The 25,338-nt window shown below is 33.6% G+C and overlaps 1 protein-coding gene across 1 annotated transcript in view; it reads left to right on the forward strand.

The window, feature by feature from the left end:
* Nucleotides 1-25,338, forward strand: part of LOC105468519 (mitochondrial ribosomal protein L13) — a 50,047-nt gene that overhangs the window by 16,118 nt on the left and 8,591 nt on the right. The window contains exons 4-6 of the mRNA XM_011718734.3: nt 4,327-4,387; nt 9,894-9,980; nt 15,444-15,565. Of these exons, the coding sequence (XP_011717036.1) occupies nt 4,327-4,387; nt 9,894-9,980; nt 15,444-15,565 (270 nt within the window). The remainder of the gene's footprint in view (nt 1-4,326; nt 4,388-9,893; nt 9,981-15,443; nt 15,566-25,338) is intronic.

The following is a 25,338-nucleotide window of genomic DNA, read 5'->3' on the forward strand; positions in this document are numbered from 1 at the left end:
TAGTTATTTTCCTCTCTCTACTCCCAGCATCCACCTTCCAGTAGGCCCCAGTGTGTGTTGTTCTCCTCTATGTGTTATTGTATTCTCATCATTGAGCGCCCACTTATAAGTGAGAATATGCAGTATTTGGTTTTCTGTTCTTGTGTTAGTTTGCTTAGAATAATGGCCTCCAGCTGCATCCATGTTGCTGCAAAGGACATGATATTGTTCTTTTTTTATGGCTATGTAGTATTTCATGATATATATGTACTACATTTTCTTTATCCAGTCTACCTTTGATGGGCATATAGGTTAATTCCATGTCTTTACTATAATGAATAGTGCTGCAGTGAACACACATGTGGATGTGTCTTCATAACAGAACAATTTATATTCCTTAGGGTATGTGCCTAGTAATGGGATTGCTGGGTCAAATGGTATTTCTGTCTTTAGGACTTTGAGGAATTGCCACACTGTTTTCCACAGTGGTTGAACACACCCACCAATAGTGTAAAACTCCCACCAACAACGTAAAAGCATTCCTTTTTCTCTACAGCCTTGCCAGCATCTGTTATTTTTTGACTTTTTAATAATAGCCATTCTCACTGCTGTGAGATGGCATCTCATTGTGGTTTTGATTTGCGTTTCTCTAATGATCAATGATTTTGAGCTTTTTTTCCACGATTGTTGGCCACATGTATGTCTTCTTTTGAAAAGTGTATGTTCCTGTCCTTTGCCCACTTTTTAATGGGGTTTGTTATTTCTTCTTGTAAATTTAAGTTCCTTACGATGCTGGATACTAGACCTTTATCAGATGCATAGTTTGCAAAAATTTTCTCTCATTCTGTAGGTGTCTGTTTATTCTGTTTCTTTTGTTGTGCAGAAGCTCTTTAGTTTAATTACATCCCGTCTGTTGATTTATGCTTTTGTTGCAATTGCAGTTTGCATCTTTGTCATGAAATCTTTGCCCATGCCTTTGTTCTTAATGGTATTGCCTAGGTTGTCTTCCAGGGTTTTTATAGTTTTGGGTTTTACATTTAAGTCTGGAATCCATCCTGAGTTATTTTTGTATGTGGTATAAGGAAGGGGTCCAATTTCAATCTTCCGCATATGGCTAGCCAGTTCTCCCAGCACCATTTATTGAACAGGGAATCCTTTCTCCATTGCTTTCTTGGCCAGGTTTGTCGAAGATCAAATAGTTGTAGGTATGTGGTCTTATTTCTGGGTTATCTGTTTTGATCCACTGGTCTATGTATCTTTTCTTTTTTTTTTTTAACCAGTACCATGCTGTTTTGGTTACTAAGCCCTGTAGTATAGTTTGAAGCTGGGTAGCATGATGCCTCCAGCTTTGTTCTTTTTGTTTAGGATTGCCTTGGCTATTCGGGCTCTTCTTTGGTTTCATATGAATTTTGAAATTTGTTTTCTAGTTCTGTGAAGAATCTCAGTGGTAATTTAATAGGAATAGCATTGAATCTATAAACTTTGGGCAGTATGGCCATTTTAACAATATTGATTCTTCCTATCCATGAGCATGGAATGTTTTTCCATTTGTTTCTGTCATCTCGGATTTCTTTTTTCTTTTTTTTTTTTTTTTTTTTTTTTTGAGGCGGAGTCTCGCTCTGTTGCCCAGGCTGGAGTGCAGTGGCGCGATCTCGGCTCACTGCAAGCTCCGCCTCCCTGGTTCCCGCCATTCTCCTGCCTCAGCCTCCCGAGTAGCTGGGACTACAGGCGCCGCCACCACGCCCGGCTAATTTTTTTGTATTTTTAGTGGAGACGGGGTTTCATTGTGTTAGCCAGGATGGTCTCCATCTCCTGACCTCGTGATCCGCCCGTCTCGGCCTCCCAAAGTGCTGGGATTACAGGCTTGAGCCACCGCGCCCGGCCTCGGATTTCTTTTTATTATTAACTTTAAAAAAGTTTTTTTCTCTTGAGATGGGGGCTCACTGTGTTGTCCAGGCATTTCTTGAACTTGTGGGCTCAAGCAGTTCTCACACCTCAGCCTCCCACAGTACTAGGATTACAGGCATGAGCCACTGTACCCAGCCTTCATCTCCGGTTTCTTTGGACAGTAGTTTGTAGTTCTCCTTGTAGAAATCTTTCACCTCCCTAATTAGCTGTATTCCTAAATATTTTATTCTTTTTGTGGTAGCTGTGAACGGGAATACATTCCTGATTTGACTCTGCGCTTGACTCTTGTTAGTGTCTGGGAATGTTAGTGGTTTTTTGCTAGTGATTTTTGCACATTGATTTTGTATCCTGTGATGTCTTTGTCCAATGATTTTTTTCATATATGTAGGATTATTTAAAATCTCTGAAAGTGAAATGTATTTCAAGATCAAAGGAATGGTCATTTATAGGTCTTTTGATAGGTATTTTCAATCATGAGTTTACTAAGCCATAGACGAGCATACAAATGTTATCCCAAATCTGTGCAGACAGTATTATCTTTAAAAATAAGGCTGTTGTCTTTTGATATGCAGCTGAATATTTACATTTGCATAATAATGAAGTTTCAGTGTTACTTTATCACTTTCTATGAACATTTTATCTATTAAGATTATTAATCCACTATTTTATTTTTTACTTTTAACAAAATTTTTGTTATTTACTGTATAGTTATTTAATTTTATATTATTGGATGCCTTTTCCTTTGTAATTTCTTCTGTTTTCAGTCTCAGAAATTCTTTCTTGTTCAGATTTTCGTAAACATTTACTTCGAATTTTTTAGGAGTTGGTTGAATTGGGTGTGCGTGCACCTTGAACTTTCACATCTAAGTCTTTAGTCGTCTAAAATACATTGGCATGAGTTAGAAATACAACTTACTACTAGTTGTATCAATAGAATTTTTCAATTTTAAATAGGACAGGATTTTGTCATATTTATCTGTGTTCCCAGTCCCAGCATGATACACATTCAGTGTTTACTGAATTAATTTCAATGAAAAGCCCTTGGCTAGCATTTAAAACAAATGTTCTCTTACTCCATCCCATACTGGAGGAAAGAGTGTAGCTATTTTCTTACTAGTAAAAATCGATTGAGTGTTGCATTACTCAAGTCATCCTCCACTCAAAATTTTACATTAGCTTTCCAAATACTTCAGAATAAAGTCCAAACTTCTCAAATATATTGTAAATGGTATGTTTTAGAATTTGCCATCTCAGTTTTCAAACTAGAAAGATCATCTTTTAGCATAGAAATTGCAAAACATTTTTTTCCATGGAGAGAAAGAATGCAGGAATAGAAGTCTAGACAGGCATTTCTTTTTCTAAAACTGAGATTCCATGAAAAAAGAGAATATCAATTTTAAAACTATCTTTCTCAGCAAACTTCTAACTTTGATAAGTTTCATTCCTAAAACGTGTTTTCTTAAATCACCTTTAAAATATTTTCAAATTTTATTGAAGGGAACATATGGAAAGAATCACATTTAGGTAATCTTGAGGTTTTTTGCAGATTCCACACTGACTTTCCAATTTCTTCCCCCTTTCTTAAAATCATTTGGACTTTATTTATCTATTTAGGATAATAGAACCTTACATCTATATATGTATTGTTTTTGTTTTAAGTTTCCCAGTCCCTTTCAGAAATATTTTTTCATTTGACCCAGAAATCTTGTGAGGTAGATAATATTTATTCATATGAGTAAAATTATAAGCAGAGAGGTAAAATGAGGTGCCTGATATTACACTGGGGGTCACTGACAAAACCTAGATTCCATCCCTGCATCTGGGGTATCTGGAAGCTAAGCTGCCTTCAATACTATTCAATGTATATTTTGTAATTGCCACTTTTTTCATTTTATAAAGAATAATTGATCTGAGCACAATGAAATATTATATTACTTAGAGCCAATATGTAGCACTTAGAGACCTTTACAAACTGCTAAGAGGAAACATGATTACTGGCTGTCTAAAGTATGAACTTGACTTCAGAACCAAGTGGACTACCAACATTTTCCCCAGACCTAACCCGTAGTTTATACAGTTTATCTAATTTGGTAACGAACATGAAATATTCTGGCTTGTTTCTATTTCTTTGTTAAATCAAGTAGTAATAAACTGCCCCGTAATGAGTGAATGAATTAATAAGTTACAATTCATATAGAAATATACTTATGCCAATAAGTTTTTCCAAGAAGTAGAACTTTTTATGATGTAATGGTAGTTGACCATTTAAGAGAATAGCATTTCAAAGAGCGTAGATTACTACTTAATTTTGAAAACACTAATGAACAGCATAGTTTCCAGAAACAATTTATTAAAATAGTTTTCTTATAAAAGAATAATCAGTTTAAGAATACGGTATCAGCCTATGCCCAGTTTTAATGTCTTTGCTCCTTTTTACAGCTACCCAGGTGGATTTAGACAAGTAACAGCTGCTCAGCTTCACCTGAGGGATCCAGTGGCAGTAAGTTTCTTGTATTTTTTATTAATCATCTTTGGAAAGACCAATTCAGACACTGTTTTGTCAGTCTCCCTTCTCTTTTAATATAGTCAGCATTCAAGGATATAAATTCTTCACTTTAGCTGTATCACACAAGTTTTGATAAGTATTATTTTTATTATTCAACTCTATGTATTTTCTAATTGCTGTGTATTATGTTTTGCATTTAGTCGAAGAATTCTGATGTTTTTCTTTTTAAATTTTGATACCTGCATAATCACCTAGTATATGATGAGTTTGCTGAAATGCCTTGGAAAGGAGAGAGATATATGTATGCATGTGTATACATATATTTTCAAACATGCTAAGTGTGTTCTTGTATTCTGACTTTTTTTGTTAACTCGAATATTATCTGAGTTTATTTTTATTTATTAACATCCCAATTGTAGATTTATTAATTTCTTCTTACAGATCTGTCCATTTTATTCTGGAAAAAATAGTAAAGTTCTTAAAAACATAACTACTTTCATTTTATTTTATTATTTCTTTCTTTCTTTATTTTTCTGGAGGCAGGGCCTCACTCTGTCACCTAGGCTAGAGCACAGTGGCACAATGATAGCTCACTGCAGCCTCAAACTCCTGGGCTCAAGGGATCTTCCCACCTCAGCCTCTCAAGTAGCTGGGACTACGGGTACGCACCACCACACCCTGCTAAAACTTTTTATTTTTTGTGGAGACCAGGTTTTCCTATGTTGCCCAAGCTTGTCTCAAACTCATGGGCTCAAGCCATCCTCCCACCTCGGCCTCCCAAGTGCTAGAATTAAAGGCGAGAGCCACCACACTCAGACTTTATTCTATTTTTAGTTTATGTTTTTAAAGACAGGGTCTTGCTACGTTGCTCAGGCTGGACTCAAATTCCTGAGCTCAAGCAATCTCCCTATTTTGGCCTCCCAAACAGCTAGGACTGTAGGCACTCTGCTTGTTTATGTTTTATTTATTTTTCTTATGTTTTTTTCCTGTCAATTTTTGCCTTATATATTTTGAAGGTTTAGTGTTAGATGAATTTAAGATTGGAATTGTAATCTTTCTAAACAATTGATCAGGGTCATTATGTACTGATCCTCTTCATCTCCAATAATGTGTCTGTCTGTTCTGATATTAAGATAGCTCCATTAGCTGACTTTTGATTAGTGTTTGCCTCATATATTTCATTGTTTAAACTTTACTGAGTTATTATGTTATAGATGTTTTTATTGTAAACATCATGTAGCTAGATTTTCTCTTCTTTCTTGCCTTCTTTTGGATTGGTTGAATTGATTTATTATAGGTCTAAGGATCATCAGTATTTTTACCTTCCTTCCAAATCAATGAAAGCCCTTAGAAGATTTTTAACTACTACTGCCCCTCCCAATCTACATGCTTTCTTTTTTCAGGATTTTTAAAAACTCTTCTGATTGAACATTCTTGTTATTGTTTTATTCTGTTACTGATTTTTTTAAATTTTCTTTTATTACAATCCCTTCTTGTAACTCGGCCTGCCTTCTAGTATCAGTTTCTTTTTCCTTGAAGTACCTCTTACTGGCATTCTTCTAGCCACATTCTCTTAATACTGAACTCACCTTTTTTGTCTGAAACTGTTTACTTTATTTTTGCTTTCATTCTTGAAAGATAGTTTTGCTATAAATGGAATTCTAAGATAACCATTATTCCATTATTTTTTTCTCTCAGCTATTTGAAGCTATTATTCAGTTGGAATTTAGCTTGTATTATTGCTTTTATAAATCAGATGTCGATTTAATTATTTCTTTATGTGTACTCTTGTCTTTTTTTTCTAGATACCTTTAAGACCTTTTCATTGTCTTTGGTTTTCATGTCTTCCTACTACAGTCTTATTTATTTCGTTTGAGGACTGGTATCTTCGGTTCTGGAAATGTGTTAGCTCTTAAATCTTCTAATATTGGGTCTCTTTATTCTCTGTTTCTTCCCTTTGGAAATCTGGTTATAATAAGAGGAGACAGTTGCATTTTATTGTACATGATTCAGCACCTCTCTTTCATACTTCATGTCTCACTGTCTCTGTGGGGCATTCTCAGTAATTTCTTCAGATCTGTGTTCCAGTTCTGTATCTTTTCACCTGTGTCTAATCTGATTAACCTTTTTCTGAGGTCCTAATTGCAATTACCTTTTTTCCGTTTCTTGAAGTTTTATTATTTGGTTCTTTTTCAAATTTGTTGATGTTTCAATAGTCTTCTGTTTCTTTATCGTGTTTTGGTCCACTCTTATATTTCTTTATGCATATTAAACATAATTCTTAGCATTTATATTTGATTCTCGTATTTGTGGCCTTTGTAGGTCCACAATTTGTAATATCTGCTCAGTATACTTACTTGGTAGGCTCATGTACCTTGAAACTTCATCTCTGGGAATTCTTTAAGACCTGTGTTAAAAATGGCTTTCCTCAAAAAGGATTCACTTAGCTTATGGCAACTACATGGGGCTATAACAACCTGAGATTTTTTTGAGCTAAACTTTAGACTTACAGGATCTTCATCCCCACAAGAAGGATGAATTTGGGGCCTCGAAGCCTTGTGAGGTCAGTTTTCATACTTTAAAAGATTTTTTTATAAACAATATTAATTAACTTCACTAATTTTTATTACTTTGTGTATTATACTGGGAGAGGTTCTAATTCATACATTAGTCACCAATATTGCTAAAGGCAAAGTCTCCTGTTGTTTTAAGATTTATTTTTCCTTTTAACTATTGATAGAACTAACCTTTCAACTTTACTCATAGGTTAGATAGCATTTTTTTCCTATTAGAGACTATTTTGTCTTTTTACTGCAATACATTAATAAATTAGCAAAATGTTAGACCTAAAAATATCATTTTTTTGTTTCCCTTAAATAATAAAAATAAATATCTATTGTCAGGATACAACCATTTATTTGGTATAGTACTGCCTAAAATTTTCTTGGTAAGGTTAGGGGGAAGGATGTTTTATTATAATAAGGCCTGACATACCATTTAGAAGTTTCATGATTTACTATTTATTTAGTATTGTTTATATCTGTTTTATAAAAGTATGCTCAGAGTTTGCTTCTTAGGAAATATTTAATTTTTTTTTTTAACTAGTGTGTTTTTAAGCCTTACAGGTCAAAGTATTATACTTTGAATATCAATATGCTTTGTATATAATAGTATTAAAAGTTATAAGGGCTCCTGATAATATATATCACAGCTGTTACAATAAATTATATTTTTAATACTTTATAAATATTTGAAATGTTAAAATGAAAGTTTCTGTTTTATCTTAACTGTACACTAGGAGGCAGTATAGTATAACCTTCATGTTAAAAATTTAGTATTAGGTAACATTTGTAGAAATTGTTTCAAATTATTGTTTAGGAGTAATAATTGAAATGGATTGTAAAATGTTTGAGGAAGGCTTAGGAAATATTTCAGAGTTAAATCCATTTGGATTATTACCTCATTAAAGGATTTTAATTTTTTAAGTCTTAATTTTTACTATGTTTTGAAGAAGAATGTCTTGTCAAGGAAGAGATTTATTATTTACTTTTAATTCAGATGCTAAGTGTTTGTCTGGAATAGTAGGCCTCTGCCAGTAGACATAATTTGCTTATCAGTTCTTACTGTGTGTGGCCTATCAGAGAATTTGTTTCACAATGCAGCTTTCTGATTATTAGTACAGAATTGAAATTTGTGAAATATGATAATATTTAATAGTTAAATAGGTAATAGTTTGTTGAATATTTAAAATTTTTCATAATGGTGTAGATTATTCTAATTTCAAATAAATATATCAATTTAGCCCTTTTCTTATGTTCTTTTTCTCTCTGTCATATGTTGTAGCAACTTTAAAAGGCTCTATGTCCTTATGTTTTCTTCTAACATGGTTCCTCTATTTGATTTTCCCCCTTCCTATAAATAATAAGTTACTTCTGTGACACAAATGGCACATGCCCTGGGATATAGATTATATGAGGAAGGTCTTCAATATTTACTAACTTTATCTTGTTCTATCTTTTTTACTTTCTGAATTTCTTAAAACTTTACTTAATGTCTATACAGCTAGAATTACTTTTTTGCATGTATGTGTTGTTTCATGTGTATTTCTTTGTTTACGTACATTTGTATGTCGTTTTTCCTCCCTGTTAGCTTATAATCTTTTCACATTTTCTAACTTTTTAAAATTTGAGTGTGGAGTTTGCATTTTCTAATAGGGCAAATTTTTAAAATGCCAACTTAGTAATTCAAATAAATACAACTAAATTTTTTAGAAATAGGAGAATCAAATGCCATGTAACACTACTAATACAATAAAATTGCCTTTACGATGATATTCAGAGGATATAATTACTTGCTTATCCAGAAAAGATAGTCTTAACATTGTCAGTTTCAATTTACAACTTTTAAAACATTGAAAAATTTAAACGCTAATAACTAAATCAGTGCTGTCTGGTAGAAATTTTCGCTGTGATGGAAATGTTCTGTGTCTGCACTGTCAAATGTGGTAGCCGCTAGCCACATGTCAACTGACCACTTGAAATGTGTGGCTTTTGTGACTAAGGAACAAAATTTTTAATTGCTTTTAATTTTAACAACATAAATATATATATGTTTATATAAATATGTTTACATGTATATTTATATATACTTAAATGACCTCTCAAAAACAAAGTTTTAACGCTAACAGAAAATAGAAAATAGATGGAAAATGCATATGGTATCCCATTAGCTTTTGCATGTAACGAGACTTTGCAGTCTGATTTGATGAGAGAATAAAAGTAATAGGAAGGCCTCTTACAAAGTAACCCTGTTCTAACATGTACTGTTTTAGTGGGTTTAGCTGTAACAAACATCAAATTATATTGAAAACTGAGTGCAGATGATAAAAATCAATTATTCTATCTAAAATTGGCACATATACAGGTTATTTTTAATCTTTTTTTCTTTTTCTAAATAAACAATAAATGGAGCCAAAAGAAAATAGTAATGTACAAAGTAATAAAAGTTTCTTTTCTGTTGCTTCCACATATCCACTTAGGTCTGTTTCTTTCCTGTATTCGTGTTGAATCTAAACCCCTCATTTTCTTTCTTTTTATTATTATTATTATTATACTTTATGTTCTAGGTTACATGTGCACAACATGCAGATTTGTTTTATATATATATATATGTGTATATATATATATATGTGCCATGTTGGTGTGCTGCACCCATTAACTCGTCATTTACATTAGGTATATCTCCTAATGCTATCCCTCCCCCCCACCCACCCCACAATAGGCCCCGGTGTGTAATGTTCCCCTTCCTGTGTCCAAGTGATCTCATTGTTCAGTTCCCACCTATGAGTGAGAACATGCAGTGTTTGGTTTTCTGTTCTTGCGATAGTTTGCTGAGAATGATGTAAACCCCTCATTTTCAGCATCATCTCTAATTATGTTTACTTTCTTAAAATCACAAGTCACAATTTTCTTATTGTGTCCTATGTATATCTGTTTTTCAGATTGTAAAACTAGCTATTTATGGCATGCTGCCTAAAAACCTTCACAGAAGAACAATGATGGAAAGGTTGCATCTTTTTCCAGATGAGGTAAGTCAGTGGTCATTGGTAATAAGGCTTTTCCAAAATTTTCAATTAAATGTTTTTCTTTTTAAATAAATGCCAACACTTATTTTCAAAAATGTTATGTCAACTTCTGAAATATTTTTGTATTTTTTAAGTGAATATGTATGTATAAAAAATGATAATTACTTTTATTAATATTTTAAAATGTAAAATGAACCATCATTGGACTAAAAATTAAAAGTATCTAAATTTTTTTAAACAATTTTAATCACTGCTTGCTTTTGAACAAGGAGCTATGATCAGAACCCCTGTTAAACTGCTTGCTTTTGAACAAGGAGCTATGATCTGAACCCCTGTTAAACTGAGGTACTTGTTGATAATTTTATTCACTGTGAAAAAGTTTTAATTTAGTTTACTTTTTATGTGACCAGTAGCAAAACTTCTGTGAATCATGGATTAATAGCTTAACTTTGGTTGCTATTAGTTTCCATGATTTAACTTTAGAATCCTTGTTCATACTCATAGTTGAGTCAGCTAAAAATTACTTGGAAAAAGTATAAACATTTTTATTTATTAGTATTATATTGTTTTAAGTACTTAACTTTTCTCCTTAATATAATGCAATGAAATACTAAAGCTTCTATAATAAAATAATTGAGTTCAGTATCAAATCAGAGTGCCTGGCTTTGAATCTGTGCCCCATTATCTACTGACTGCATGGACATGGGCTCATTACTTACCTCTGTTTTCTGCTCTGTGAAGTTGACATAATAATAGTATCTATTTTACAAGATTGTTGTAAGGATTAAATAAAATACACTTGTAGATTGCTTAGAAAAGAGCCTGGCATGATAAGTGCTAATTGCTATCATTACCATGGTTATAATTGTCCTTCTTTTTCCTCCTGAAGGAATAATATAAAAATTTATTCCAGAATATCAAGTTACAATGATTGTTCAAGCTATGCATGTGCTCTTATTGTTAGCTTAAACAATACATGAATAGTTATTAGTAATGAGTAAGTTGCTCATATTTATCAAAATGATTAATTTATTGTCTTTGCTGTAAATGAACAAGTAGAATAATTTCCCGCTATTCACTTTACCTCTAAGGTAGCATGTATGGGAGCAGTGTCATCATCCAAGGATCACTTCATGATGAAATTGCAAGAATTTAAGAATTCCTATTTCTGATTGTATTGTCACTTTCTTTAGAAACCATAATTTCTAAAAGACACAAAAACAATATTTCATTTACAAAGTAAGTTTGAGTGTAGATATTTTAAGTATTCATGGTAGTTCAGTTAAATAGGAAATTACTTCATTTCAGAATATAAATGAACCTAGTTCCCAAAAACGAATTGATAAGTATTCAGAAGCTTGACAGTACATTTTATCAAGCCCATGGGGGAAACAGGCACACTCATACATTGTTGGTGGTAGCACAACATGGTGCGTCTCATCTGGAATCCTGGGTATTAATTAGGTAACATTTAACGAAAATACATACATCAGGAGATTGATCCTTGATCCAGCAATCTCATTTATAAAAATACACCTTGAAGATACACATGCACATGATTATTTTCACTGTATTCATAATCATACAATAAAAAAAATAATGCTTATTCATAGGAAGTAAATTGTCGAGTATTGTGCAATTTTTTAAAAAAAGAATGACACATTTTTTGTGACTTGGTAGTTGTGCTTTCTAGGATATATTGTTAAGTGAAAACAAACAAGGTAAAAAAGAATGTAGATGGCATACTACATTTCTATGCGTATATACATATGTGTGTTTACATACACACAAACATATCTTTATGTGCACTATTTTTTGCGTAAAGAAGCACCGGAAGAGAAAGTTGGCAACTACTGGACTATGGGTACAAAGGAATAGGGAAAGAATGAGATTTTTTTCAGAGACTGTCTTTTAAATTTATTTTTTATGTTAATCATGTTAAAATTTTATATATTAGAAAAATAAAATGACAGCACCAGTAGAGGTGAGCACAGTTAATTCCCAAATCTTGTTTTCCACATGCTATTCCCTACCAAAAGGAACTTAGTTCTTGGAGAACTGATTGATTCACGATCTGGAGCAAAGAACGAACTAAATTGTTATGGAGTATACACATGCACAAGACTAGTATTTCTGCATGATTTATAATAGTGACATAATAAAAAGTAACAGAAAATAAGGCAGTACTCAAAAACTCATGGAGCAATATCAAGAGAACATGGAGCCAGCTTTAGGTGGTGCCCACTTTCCCACTGACCAAATACGGAACTGTATGAGCCTCAAAACACATGATAATAATAAGGGATTACCTTGAATAAGAAAACAAAAATCTATATGGCTACAATGACCATCCAAAAATTATTTTTAATTTATTATAATGTCCCTTCTTTCTGAGGATAGAAAAGCCCTCTATAGAAGAATATCATATAAAAAATGTAGAAGGAATACTGAACTAGAAAAGCCACCATCACCAGCATATTCTGTGGCCACTGGGTAAAAGGTTATTGTGGAGCAGGATAGTTATAGTTTCCAAGTAACACACTACAGGGTATTCATTATTTGTAAAGGGAATCTTTTCAATTATTTGTGATGGGAATCTTCCCATTGCTTTTACATTAATAAAGTCTGGTGGACACCACCATAACCAAGAGATCAAATCTTTGGTCACTGTGGGGAGAAACCGACATCAGGTGCCTCCTGCTGTGAAGCACTGAACACTCAACATAAACTACATAGCCTCTTGTCAGTAATACTTAACCTGAATGTAATCATGGAAAAACAATAGTATAAATCCAAATAAAAGGAAATTCTGCAACATAACTGGCCTGGACTCTTGAAAATATTAAAGAAAAGGCAAGGAAACTTACGATTAAAGGAGACTAGACTACAGAGTAAACAACATAATATAGTAACTAAATGCAGCATGTGATTCTTGACCTGATCCTGAATTGGGAAAAGTTACATTTGACAATATGAGACCTATATGGGAAATTTGAATATGTACGTATATTAGATAAAAAGTATTTCGTTGATGTTAATTTTCCCGAACATTAAATTTAATGTGGTTGTATAGGAGACTATCTTTAGGAGATACATGCTGAAATATTTAGTTTGAAGTATTTGCAAATTACTCTAAAATGGTTCATCCAAAAAGCGTTTGTGTATAGACAGACCAAAAGAGAAAGCAAACATGTCCTGTTAACAGTTGGGGAACTTAGGTAAAGATTAGATTAATGTTCATTATATTGTCACAACTTTTCTGTAAGTTTAAATTTTTCTAAAGTAAAAAGTTGCAAAAAAAGTGATCACTTGACCCCTGTTTCTGTTTGTTGCACTTGTTCTTTTCCTCATTTCCCCTTAGGTTAACCACCTCTCTGTGAAGAGAACTCTTAAATCCCCATAAACACCTTCAGTTAGCATTCATGGGTTACCTTCTCTGTATACACATTAAAGGAGATACTTCTCCCTCTTCCTGGTTTCATGTGTAATGCCTAATCAAAAACTTTGATTCCTCATTTTGCATTGATTTTAACCATTCAGCAAAATCCTCTAATAGTAAATAAATTTGGTTCATTCTATTCAAAATTCTATTCCATGCCGCAAACATTTGCTAGGAACCCACTATGTTCCACATGCTCTATGTTGAGTGAGCACTTAGCAGCTTTTTGAAATTGTCTTTACAGCTGATCTAGGGAATTTTATACTGGCTTTCCAAAGAAGTATGAAATATTTATACATCTTTGGAAATATCTGACAGGTAGGCTCCTTCAATAAGTAAAAAATAAGTGTCACCAACAATCTTTTCTATGTCCAGGCATCCTCTGCTTGCCCTGACTCTGTAATTATTGTGCAGATTTGAATATACTGAGGAAGTGATAACAATAGGGGAAAGGATGTTAAATATTGTTAAATGCTTTTCAGTGAAGAAGCACATTATCAATAGTATCTATTGTGTTTTGTATATGTTGATAGTGACCCAGCCTATCCAAACCACAATTTTTAAAATTCATTTAAATTGCTTAAAATATTATAAATATTTTGCTATATTGGGTTTTAGGACAAGCTTACAGGACAGTAGAGCTCTGTGATCCTAAAGTTACTATAAAATTTTATCCTGATTCTTAAGACAATATGTCTTAAGACAACATGTCTTAAGAATTGGTCAAAACGATGCCTTATTTGATGCCATGTCCTTGGCCAGATATTGGATTCCCACTTGTAATAGTGCTCTCTGCAGAGAGCTGTAATTTACAGTGTGATAATCCTTTTATCGAAAATTCCTGTGCGCATACTATAAAGAGAAGAGGGAATTATATCTACTCCCCTTATAAGAATGCCTATAAGACACCTCCATATTGGTATCATTATTTAAATAGAGTTCCCAAAATTAATTTATCATCCAGTCTCACAATATAGTGCATTCTCCCAGCTGCCTTATTTCTGTGTCATGAGTACAATATAAATGTTCATTCTTTTGGTTACCCACACTCTTCATTTTTTTATTCCTCCTTAGTCTGTCTAATTCCAATGCTTGCTTCTTTTAAAACGTCTTAGATATGTGCTTTACACTTTAGTGTGCTTTTAAGTATCTAAATTCAAACTTTAAAAAAATCTTACCTTGATTACTGAAACAGCCACTTAATTGTTCTTGTCTCCAGCTTTTCTCAACGCCAGTTCATTCTGTCTACTGTTGGCAGGTCAATCTTCCAACTCTTCTCTTCGTTTTTCTGAATGTTGGATACATAATAGGGGGAAAGTGGTCCTGGTCAGGGGAATACAATTAATAAAGATAACACGATTTGAGTCTAGAGCAACACATGAAAGGTGAGGAGGTTGGATTAGTCAGAAACCATGGATGTGTGTGTGGGGAAGTGACATTGAAAAGGTGGACTAGTGGTAAGGACTGTCTAGCTAAGCAAGTTTAGCAAAGGAGTTAAAACTTTATCCTGAAAAATTTCAAGCTGAGAGGTGACTTTTTAAAAATTATAAGCCTTGAGAAGGCGTGATCTTTTTATTTTCCTTTATATGGCCAGCACCTAGCCCAATTGGTTCTTAGAAGTTCAATAAATGTTTCTTAGATAAATAAATGACTCAAAGATTTTCATTTTCAAATTTTTTTCTGGCCACAGTTGGAGCACTGATTGAAAGGTAGTGGCACTAGACCCGGAGACCCATTACTTAGACTCGTCAGAAGAGAAAGCATGAGAATGAGCCACGGCAGTGTCTTTTCGCAGTTGAAAAGAGGGAAATAAACAGCACATTTTAAAAAATAGGTGTCTTATTATAATGGGATTACTCGTATTAATCTAATGTACTTTTGGGGAATTTTTATAAGGTTTTTATTTTAAAGATTTTATGTTTTCCTTATTCTGTGAACATTCTTTTGCTTTTTTTAACACTAAGTATTAGTAATTTATTGCTAAGAAAGATATTTTAAGAAAATTAAGTCAATTTTTTTAAATGTAGGATATTCCAGAAGATATTCTTAAGAATTTGGTGGAGGAGCTTCCTCAACCACGAAAAATACCTAAACGTCTAGATGAGTACACACAAGAAGAAATAGATGCCTTCCCAAGAGTGTGGACTCCGTAAGTGTTTCCCTTCTTGTCTTTTTTTTCTCTTTTGATATCCTCTGTTTCCTCAACCATATGATTAAATAAGATCCTTGAGGACGGGAAAAGTGAACTCATTTTTCTGCTCCCTTGGGAACTCAGCAGCTACTACCTACAAATAAACTCTAGATGTAGATATTAGAACCAAAAATTTTTAAGCATTAAGACCTTGCTAGGTAAGTGCAAGGATGTTCATAGGTTCCTATAATTATCAAATATTTTGTTTGGGTTGACCTTCCTTGGACTGATGGTAGTCTTTAGGAATGATACATGAATTGTTATTAATCTGAAATGTAAGGATTCTCAGATTTCCACATTGTTTCATAAGCTAAAACTGTTATCTAATGAAAAGTCATTAATTTTGGATACTTGCTGTCTTGGTTCAAAAAGAAAAACAAAAAAAAAAACCACTTTTTGCTCTCTTCTGTATAGTTGCCTCTACCTAAGGCCGTAAAGCTGCTAAGATGTAACATTCTTACTCCCATCTAGTTGTTTCTAGGCTTTTTTGCCAGGGATCTCCAGATGATGAAGCATTTAAGTGTAACTTCCTCAGGCAGTCCTTCCTGTAATCTTTGAACCTGGTTAGGCTCTCATTATGGGTTCTCATCGTACACTTCCATTTACTGATTTACTCTAATTTAATTATGTATTTGTGTGATTATCTGTTTTCTGTCTGTCTTTCTTGCTAGACTTCATGAGGGAGCTACATGGTTGTCTTATTTAGCACTGAGCATGGTGCTAGACAAATTAAGTAGACACTCAGCCAGTATTTTTTGAACAAATTAATTAAGACAGATTTTTTTTATCAGCTTTTGTAAGTGACTTCAGGAAAGAATCTCTAGAAAATATGAAGCAAAGACCACTTTTCATTTTTTTCACAGCATTTATCACTATCTACAGTACTTTTATTTATATGTGTGTTTATTATTTGTCTCCCTACACTCATGGCAATAATAAAAATAGCAAACACTAATAAAGCATTTATTGTGTGCTTTATATGTATTAATCTACTAATCCTCACAGCGATCTAGTGAGTCAGTACAATATTTATTCTTATTTTTTAAATGAGAAAATGTGGGCACAGAGAGATAAAGTAACTTGACTAATATCACATAGTTGTAAATGGTAGTTTAGGGATTCAAGCCTGAGTGACTAGCTGCTGTGTCATGCTCCTTACTCTGCTGGAATGCCCCTTCTTGCATTGGCATTGTCAGCTTCAAGGGGGCAGGGACATTGATTCAGCATTTACATCATAGAAATACTTAGAAACATGTAGAAATAGTACTTGGCACATAATGGGTACTCAGTGAGTGTTTTTGAAAGAATGAAGACATGAGCTCTTTCCCTAAAAATTAATTGTGAAATTGTCATGAATAGCTTAACGAAGTTTTAGAAAAATCCAAACAAAGGTTCAAATCTTGCCTCTATAGCAACTGACTCTATAACATTAAGTAAATCATCTGTCATTTTGAGCCTTAGTTTCTTCATCTCAACTCAGTTTCTTCAGTTGTAAATTAGAGCCAGTCCATACTTCTGAGAATTGCTGGAAGGAATAAGTGAGCAACTTAGCACACTTGAAGTGCTAAGTTTTTAATAGGAGAATTTTTTTGCTATTGCAAATTCTATACCATTTTAACATGCTTGCTAGTGCAGAATTTTATTGTAAATGTACTTAAGTTGATGTAGTTTGAAAATATTCAGCTTGGTAAGTTATATACTAAAAACATTTTAAGTTGTCCTTGAAGTTTTGACAGGTTACCTTCCTATAACAAGTTCTGTAAATATATATCTGATTTTCTTACAGAAACACCATCATAAATGAATTTATATTCTGACCAAGAGGGGTGTGGTACTCTTTTTTTTTAAATTAGAAATAACAAAGATGCTGTTAAATCATGGATATGCAAATACATATTATACACTTGAAGTCATATTTCATGAATATTCTAAAGTGTATTCTAAATCAGTTAAACTGGCACCACAGTAATATAACAATTCACAAATTATATTTAGTGTTATAGTCAGAGTACTGACCAAAATTCTCATTTTGCTGAATGATTTCTGCTTTCTTTTGAAACAAATTAGAAGGTGCCTGAGTGCCTTCATTTTATTAATAGAATTAGAAAGGGCTTTTCTATAGCTATTTTTAAGGAGACTTTAGAGAAACTTAGAGCCACTTGATGCATTTTTAGTTACTACTCTGGGAATGGATTTTCCTGCCCTCTGTCTTCATTCCAGATTTCCCTGAGGCAGGAATATGCATTAGACACCAAGTTTTCCTTTATGCTTTATTAAAGTTGTGATTTTTCCTCATAAATAGTCACATACATATGTTAACTTGTATTGTCAAAGTAATAAAATATACATTTACTGAAATGTACAGATAGTATAGGTGTACTAGTCATTTAATATAAATCATTCTATATTTCTTTCTCCCTGCACATTTGAGGTGACATCAAGTCCAGTTAGTCTTTATTATGTGAAAAGCATGTGACCAGGAAAAAAAATAGTCAAGTTTGTCTAAGAAATAGATGATCATTTACTTCAAGGCTCTTGAGTAGAACTTTCTGCAATGATGAAAAAAACTCTCAGCCTATAATCCTAGCACTTTGGGAGGCCAAGGCAGGAGGACCTCTTGGGTCCAGGAGTTCAAGACCGGCCTGGGCAAGATGGCAAGACCCTGTCTCTACAAAAACAAAAAACAAAAAAATTAGCCAGGTGTGTTGGCACACACTTGTAGTCCCAGCTACTTGGGAGGCTTGAGGCAGGAGGATCCCTTGAGCCCAGGAGGTTGTGGCTACAGTGAGCCATGATCATGCCACCGCGCTCCAGCCTGGACATCAGAGCAAGACCTGCCGAGAGAGAGGAAGAGGAAGAGAGAGGGGGAGGGGGAGGCAGTGGAAGAGGGAGAAGAAGGAGAGGGAAGCCTGGCGCTGTGGCTCATGCCTGTAATCCCAGCACTTTGAGAGGCTGAAGTGGGTGGATTACCTGAGGTTGGGAGTTCGAGACCAGCCTGGCCAACATGGTGAAACCCTGTCTCTAATAAAAATATAAAATAAAAACTAGCCGGATATGGTGGTGGGCACCTGTAATCCCAGCTACTCTGGAGGTTGAGGCAGGAGAATTGCTTGAACCCGGGAGGCAAAGGTTGCAGTGAGCCGAGATCACGCCATTGCACAACAAGAGCAAAACTCCGTCTCAAAAAAATAAAAGAAAAGGAAGCAAGGAGGGAGGGATGAAGGGAGGGAGGTAACTCTATTTGAGCTTCAAATACGTTAGCTACTGTTGATGTGTAGCTCTTGAGGTCTTGCACTGTGGCTAATGTGACTAAGGAACTGAGTTTTTGTTAGTAAACAAAATTACCCTTGCTTCATATGGCTAGTGTCTACATTATTGGACTATGCCATTTTATAAAGTTCTATTAAATATTACATACTTTAGAATTAGAATTAAAATATTTGATATGCCATGCAGTTCAATTCATGGAACATGAGGTTTTTATTATTGGAAGGATTGCCTTTATTAGAAAAAAATTTTTTGCTCCTTTTGGAGGAGGACCTTGCTTAAGATATGCTTTTGTTCTACCCAACATAGCTAAGCCAAGAATATTATCTTCCTTTGGAATGTAGTAACTGGAATTTGTTTAAGATAGATCTGATGGCGAATCTACAGACACTTGACAAACAGATGTACCTGCATTGCGCCACAAGTAAAGAGCCGCAAAAATAGCTTGCTTTGGTGTTTGCTTCCCTAGTAATAATACTTAAAATATGTTTATAATATTAAAATGTACATTTTATAATTTGAACTGTTATAAATATTTGGTTAAATATAAGTTTATTAACTTTTATATTAGAGACGAAAAGCTTCTGAGCAGCAGAAACAATTATCAAAGAACTTTGAACCCAGTAGATGATTGACAAAATTGCTTTAACCTTAATTAAAAGCTAGCATTGTTGGGATTTTATTTACATTATTTTAAATCACCTACAAAGATTCTTTCAGGCCTAGTTTCAGCATCTTAGGTTTTCTTTTGCTAGTTATTAGTTTAGTCATTAGTTATTGTCATTTTTAAGCTAAAGTAGAAGATAGGGAATGAAATTGATCTCTATGACAAAACTATACTTTTTGAAAACTAAAAGCCATTTTATATATACTATGGGTACTATTGCCTATTCATCTCACTTCTTAAGTTAATACTTGGTGTATTGTATTTTACTAGTGGATATACTTGGTATATTATATTTTACATAAATCTTGGATACATAAATTTTGTGAAAGTGTTATGAAGTTATATTTTATATTTCTTGATGGTACAAAGCAGATATGTATTTGCAATGTGCAAATGGTGACTGTGGGGTTTACACTTAAATTTTTCTTTTTTCTTTAAAGGCAAAAAATAGCACCATCTTCACAATTCTGTTGCTTGAGATTGTAGCTTTAAAATGGTCAGTTTATTTTAATACTATCAATAATTACTTACATGATTATTGCAGTTTTGCCAGCACATTTCACAACCCCAATAATCATGGAAATTAATCATGCTCATTGTAATGGAAATGTTTCAAAATGTAGTCTACAAATAAAACTTGGATCATTTTAAACTTTATTTTCAATTTTTGCAAAATGATGTAGGAGAGCTTTTCCTAGGGAAAACTAGGCATGTGAAAAAATTCAACTTGAATTGCTTTGCAGTATTTTTCCTTACATGTTAATTCAGTAAGAAGTGCTTTTTTAAAGCAAAACTCTCCTTTGTAGAGAAGCTAACCATGGAAAGCCTCAGCATCAATACATGCTTGAAAACAGGTTTTTATAATAAAAACCTGTGTTCCTGGTGTTTCAGTACTCTACAGAGTGTGCTGTTAGAAATGTGCCTGCAAAGGAGAGCTGGATGGTAAGGATGAAGACGAAGTATGAGGACAACCATTACTGATGCAGAATTGTCTCTTCTGAAAGTTGGATGAGGATTAGGGAGTTCAATATGTAATCCATTCAGCTCTGTAAAAGAAAAGCTGGATTCCAGATGCTGGGAACATTAGCACTGCATTGGTGAGCATCCTGTTCAGTCTGTAGCTCTAGAAGAGAGCAATAATTTAAGCTTAGTGCATATTCTCTGATATGAAAGCTGTTAATCCTAAAAACTACCCATTTTCAGATTTACTTAATACTCAGGAAAAAATTACTTTTACCTATGCCTTTATAAAATATGCTTCAGATCAGTGACTTAAAGACAGTGTAGAAGGATTTTTACCTTTTCTAATCCCATAAGTTGCTGGGATCTGGACAGCTTTAAGATTTTCCATAATTTTATGCTAGTCTAGTCATGTGGCATTTTCTCCACACGATTTAACTTAATTTGCTGCTCTTCACAGTCAGAAGTTACTAGCTGGACTTGTGGACTAAGGTTACTTTCCAACTTTCCTACCCATTTCAACCAGCTCAGCACTGACTTCAATGATAGACTTCAGTCTCTCCAGTCCTGAGTTTTGCTCAAATAGGCATTCTAAGCTCTACTGTTCTTTGGATATGAACAGATTAGGACTGGCTATTAAAAAAGTATTCTCTATTTAAACAACAAAAACCAAATCATTTATAAGTCCTAGCTGATACAGATTTTGACTAAAAATTTGTAGTTGAATGTAATGGCAATTTCTGTTCATTTTAATTGAAAAAAAATCATTTGGCAAAAATTTTCAACAATCTAACAGGTTTAGTTTATTTAAAAGCATGTTGATCTGTAGGTTTGTATCTGAAAGGGAAGAAACAAAAGAATAATCAAAAAGAGATTTAAAAAAATTTTTTTAATGTATGTTGAGCTTTTTCTGATCAGGATGGTGCTACAGTGCCTAGGAAAATGAGTGCTAAGGCACCATTACTTTACCTCTCAGTATAGCTAACATCCTTAAAGAATATATGATGTCACCAGATTTCCTGAAATGGTTTATTCTAAATAATTTCATTCATACAATGGAAATGACTTAAAACTCAAACTGACCTTTTATTGCTTTTAAGATTAGTTCACCATCCAAATATTATTTTAGTCTTTTAAATGTTTCATAGAATAAGCATTATACTAAGAAATATTATTTCAGAGTGAAAAGACATAAAACCTAATGAAGAAAAAAAATATTTTTGAGATTACACTTTAGCTACGCTCAATTTCCTAGACTTACAGCTGAAATGGGATTTTTTTTTTTTACTTCAAAAATAAATTATTCTTAGTAGGACCAATAATGTTAAGTGTCACTAATCTTACTGTAGCATAAGCCATGTGCTTCATAACTTGATGTTTTCTTTTATTCACAACCAAGTAAATTTTTCCTACTATTTTATAATACAAACTAAAATCTCCAAAAAGTTTTTTCCTAATGTTAAGAGGTAAATTCTTCTATAGAAATTACTCCATTTTCAGGATAATATAAATGTTTTGACCTCTGTTATTACTGAATTCTGAATTTGAATCTCTGCTTTTTTGGTATGTGCTTATGTCATCTTAATGAGTAGCGGTATTTTGCTTGTTTCATCTAATGAGTAGCAGGCAGTGTTTTGCATAGGCATGCGTATGGTAAAGAATTTGCTATAGAAAACAGAATGATGTGGCATGTAGTGTGACTTTAACTGTTTTTGAGCAGTCACAAGAACCATAGAGAATTTTCTACAACTCAGACGGGCCTTTTTGAAAGTTCTGTTTTCTCACTCAAAAAAAGTAATACTATTTTCAGACATTACTTTGTTTAAGGGCAGTTTTTGCTAGTGACAAGTATTATCTGCAAAATAGTTATTACAGAACATTTGATAGCTATGGAAAGTGTAGCACAATTTAGAGAATGAATTAAAGAAAGTTTTATGTTAGCTATTTCTTAGATGATTCAGTAATCTCCAAAGTACATTCTAAGCACATAAATGAAAGCTTAAAACTTTCAGCTTTCACTTCAAAGGTCTAAACTTGTGTATGTTTCATATATATTTTATATATAAGTATACTATATATAAATTATATATAAAATATATATCATAGCTTTATTAGGTAACAATTATACGCACACATACACACACGCACACATATATAATCCACTGTTAGAAACTGCTTTATAAAGATGAGGACTAGGTCCTGCTCACTGCTTTATTCCCAGTGCCCACAGCAGGACCTGACCAGTCAATTTGTTGAATCAATGAATGCATGAATGGAATCATATCCTCCCTGAAAGGGAAATTGATGTTCAGTTGGTGAAGTGTGATAAATTCATGTTTTGGGTTTTGCTGCTTACTTAAATCTTGTTTAACTATAGGTAAAATAGACATTTTTCTTAACAGGCCTTGCTTTAGTGCAGCTCTAATATAGCCAGTTTTGGATACTTTGTATTACATGTTTAAAGAACGATCATGGCAATTTCATTAACGTACAACTTATATTTCTGTCAAGGAGTAAATTTGTATAATTTACATGAAAAAAAAATTGACAGGTGTTAGCTTTCAGAAATGGCATTTGAAATATCCCTCTAAAGATTTCCTGTGATTATTTTAGAATACTGTTATTATTTACAAATATACTAACCTTATGTAACATTAATGTACATTTTAAAACTACATAAATTTGTTATTTCCAATGAAACAGTGACAAAGAAGTAGGGCTAATGTATAATATACATTCACCTATCATCCCTCTTTTAAAAGATTAAGCCATTTCATTTAAGTTTCAAATATTTAAATATTCATAATATGAAAAGTAATGTGCTAGATGCCACACTTCTTGTTTTTAAAAACTATTTAATCTAGTGAGGAAATTAAGTCATCTCAGCACAAAATAGGGAAAATATGTAAGCAACATAATCTGAGAATTCAATTCTAGTTTGCATAATGTTACCATATGTGGGTTACCAACTTTTAAAGATTCTAAATACATTTGCTGAGTACTAAAGCTACTTGAACTGCAATTTGGGAGAAAAGAACCAAGAAAGATACTGTGTATCAAATGGAGTAATCTCTAGTTTAGGAAGAAGTATGTGTGTTACCTTCTGTTAGATAGTGTTAGTAATTTCTTACTGAAGGTGCTCCTCTGTCTTATAAATAGCTCTGTCTTTGGTCTGAGGGAAACCCATGCTAATTAGAATGTGGTCCATAAACCAGCAATGCATCAAGTGGGAGCTTGTTAGGATTGGCGAATCATGAGCCCCTCCACAGAATAAGTGAAATCAGAAGCTGCATTCTCATAAGAATCCAAGCAATTTGTATGCCTGCTGAAGTTTGAGAAAGACAGACATAAATAGCCCTCTCCTCCCCTTTCTTATATTACCTTGAATTTCTTTGTTTTAGTGGAAAGAAATAAGGAATACAGAAAAGTTGTGTGTATGCTTGTTTTCATTTCTGTTTGAGCCAGAGAGAAGTAAAACCATATTTAGTGTAAAAACCTCTCTTTTTCCCCACAGGGGAACCTCCTGAAAAACATGTATCATTAATTGCCTCCAGTATGAGTTGATGTTTCCAGCTGTGCCACTATCTTAACTATCTAGTCTTTGACCATGATACTGTTTTTCCCCCTTTGGAAGCAAATTAACCATCTGCAAAATATCCCAATTATTTAAACATGAATTTGCACATGAAGTGACATTTTCAAGGGGGTCACTGTACTCTGTACTGTGCTTAGATATACCAGGCATCCACTGTGTATCGGACATTGCCCTGGCTGATGGGAGTATAAGATAATCATATCAGCGCCCTGCCTTCAGAGGACTGGCAGCCTAAGAGGCATCATATAGAATAAAATGGTGCTTGCAAGCACTGGAGTCAAATTATTTACACTCAGATTCCTGCCATCTACCTCCTAGCTGTGTATCCTTAGCCAAGTTACGGAGCTGCTCGGAGCCTAAGTTTTGTCACTGTAAAATGAAATTATTAACAGTGTCTTTCTTACAAAGTAGTTGTGGGGATAAAATAATTCATGTGAAGTCTTTATTATTCTTTGTGGCACCTAATAAGCACTCAGCATTTGTTATTTACCAGGAAGAGCCAGTATGATTAGAGAAGCATTGTAGTTTCCGGAAGTATGTATTAAGCTTTCTGGCAATCCTAGAGAAAGGAGCCCAGTCTATGTTAGAAAGGAATTGTTGTGAAGAGCTGGACAGAAAATGTAACGTTTGGGGTGGATTTTGAAAGATTAGTCATGGTTGCCAGGCAGAGAAAAGAGAAAGGAAATTTCAGGTATCCAAGTTCAGAAGTGTGAAGGTATTTATCTGGGCAATAGCAAGCAGTGTAGAGGGACCAGGCTATAGAAAATAGAGTGTAGAAAGAATAACTCAGAAAGTTAACTGGGGCCACATAGTGGAGGCTCATGTGTTTAATTCTAGAGTATTTGAACTTTGAGAATGCAAGAGAGGGTCATTCAAGATTTTTAAGTGGGGCCACATGACATGGAGAAGTGGGATAGAAAAGCAGAAACCTGTGTTAGAGACCTTCCAATTTGTTCCCTCTTGCCTCAAGTTTCCTAAGAGCCAAATCCTAATTTCTACATGTCTGCCATGTCCAGATTTTATCATATTCAGAATCAACCCTCCATTCCCTATCCTGAAAAACAGCATAGCTGCATTCTTCAATCTGAAAATTAGTAATCTCTGAATGTCATTTTCTAGTAACTCTTTCCTACCATCTCCCTGGCTCCTTTCCTCTTCTCTCTCCCATTCCACCCACCTCCAAACCCAACCTGTTACTCTCTTGTTTCCAAAATTCTGAACCTGACCTCTCTTTTTTCTCAT

This window comes from Macaca nemestrina, chromosome 8 (assembly GCF_043159975.1).
Source record: "Macaca nemestrina isolate mMacNem1 chromosome 8, mMacNem.hap1, whole genome shotgun sequence".
Lineage (NCBI taxonomy): Eukaryota > Metazoa > Chordata > Mammalia > Primates > Cercopithecidae > Macaca > Macaca nemestrina.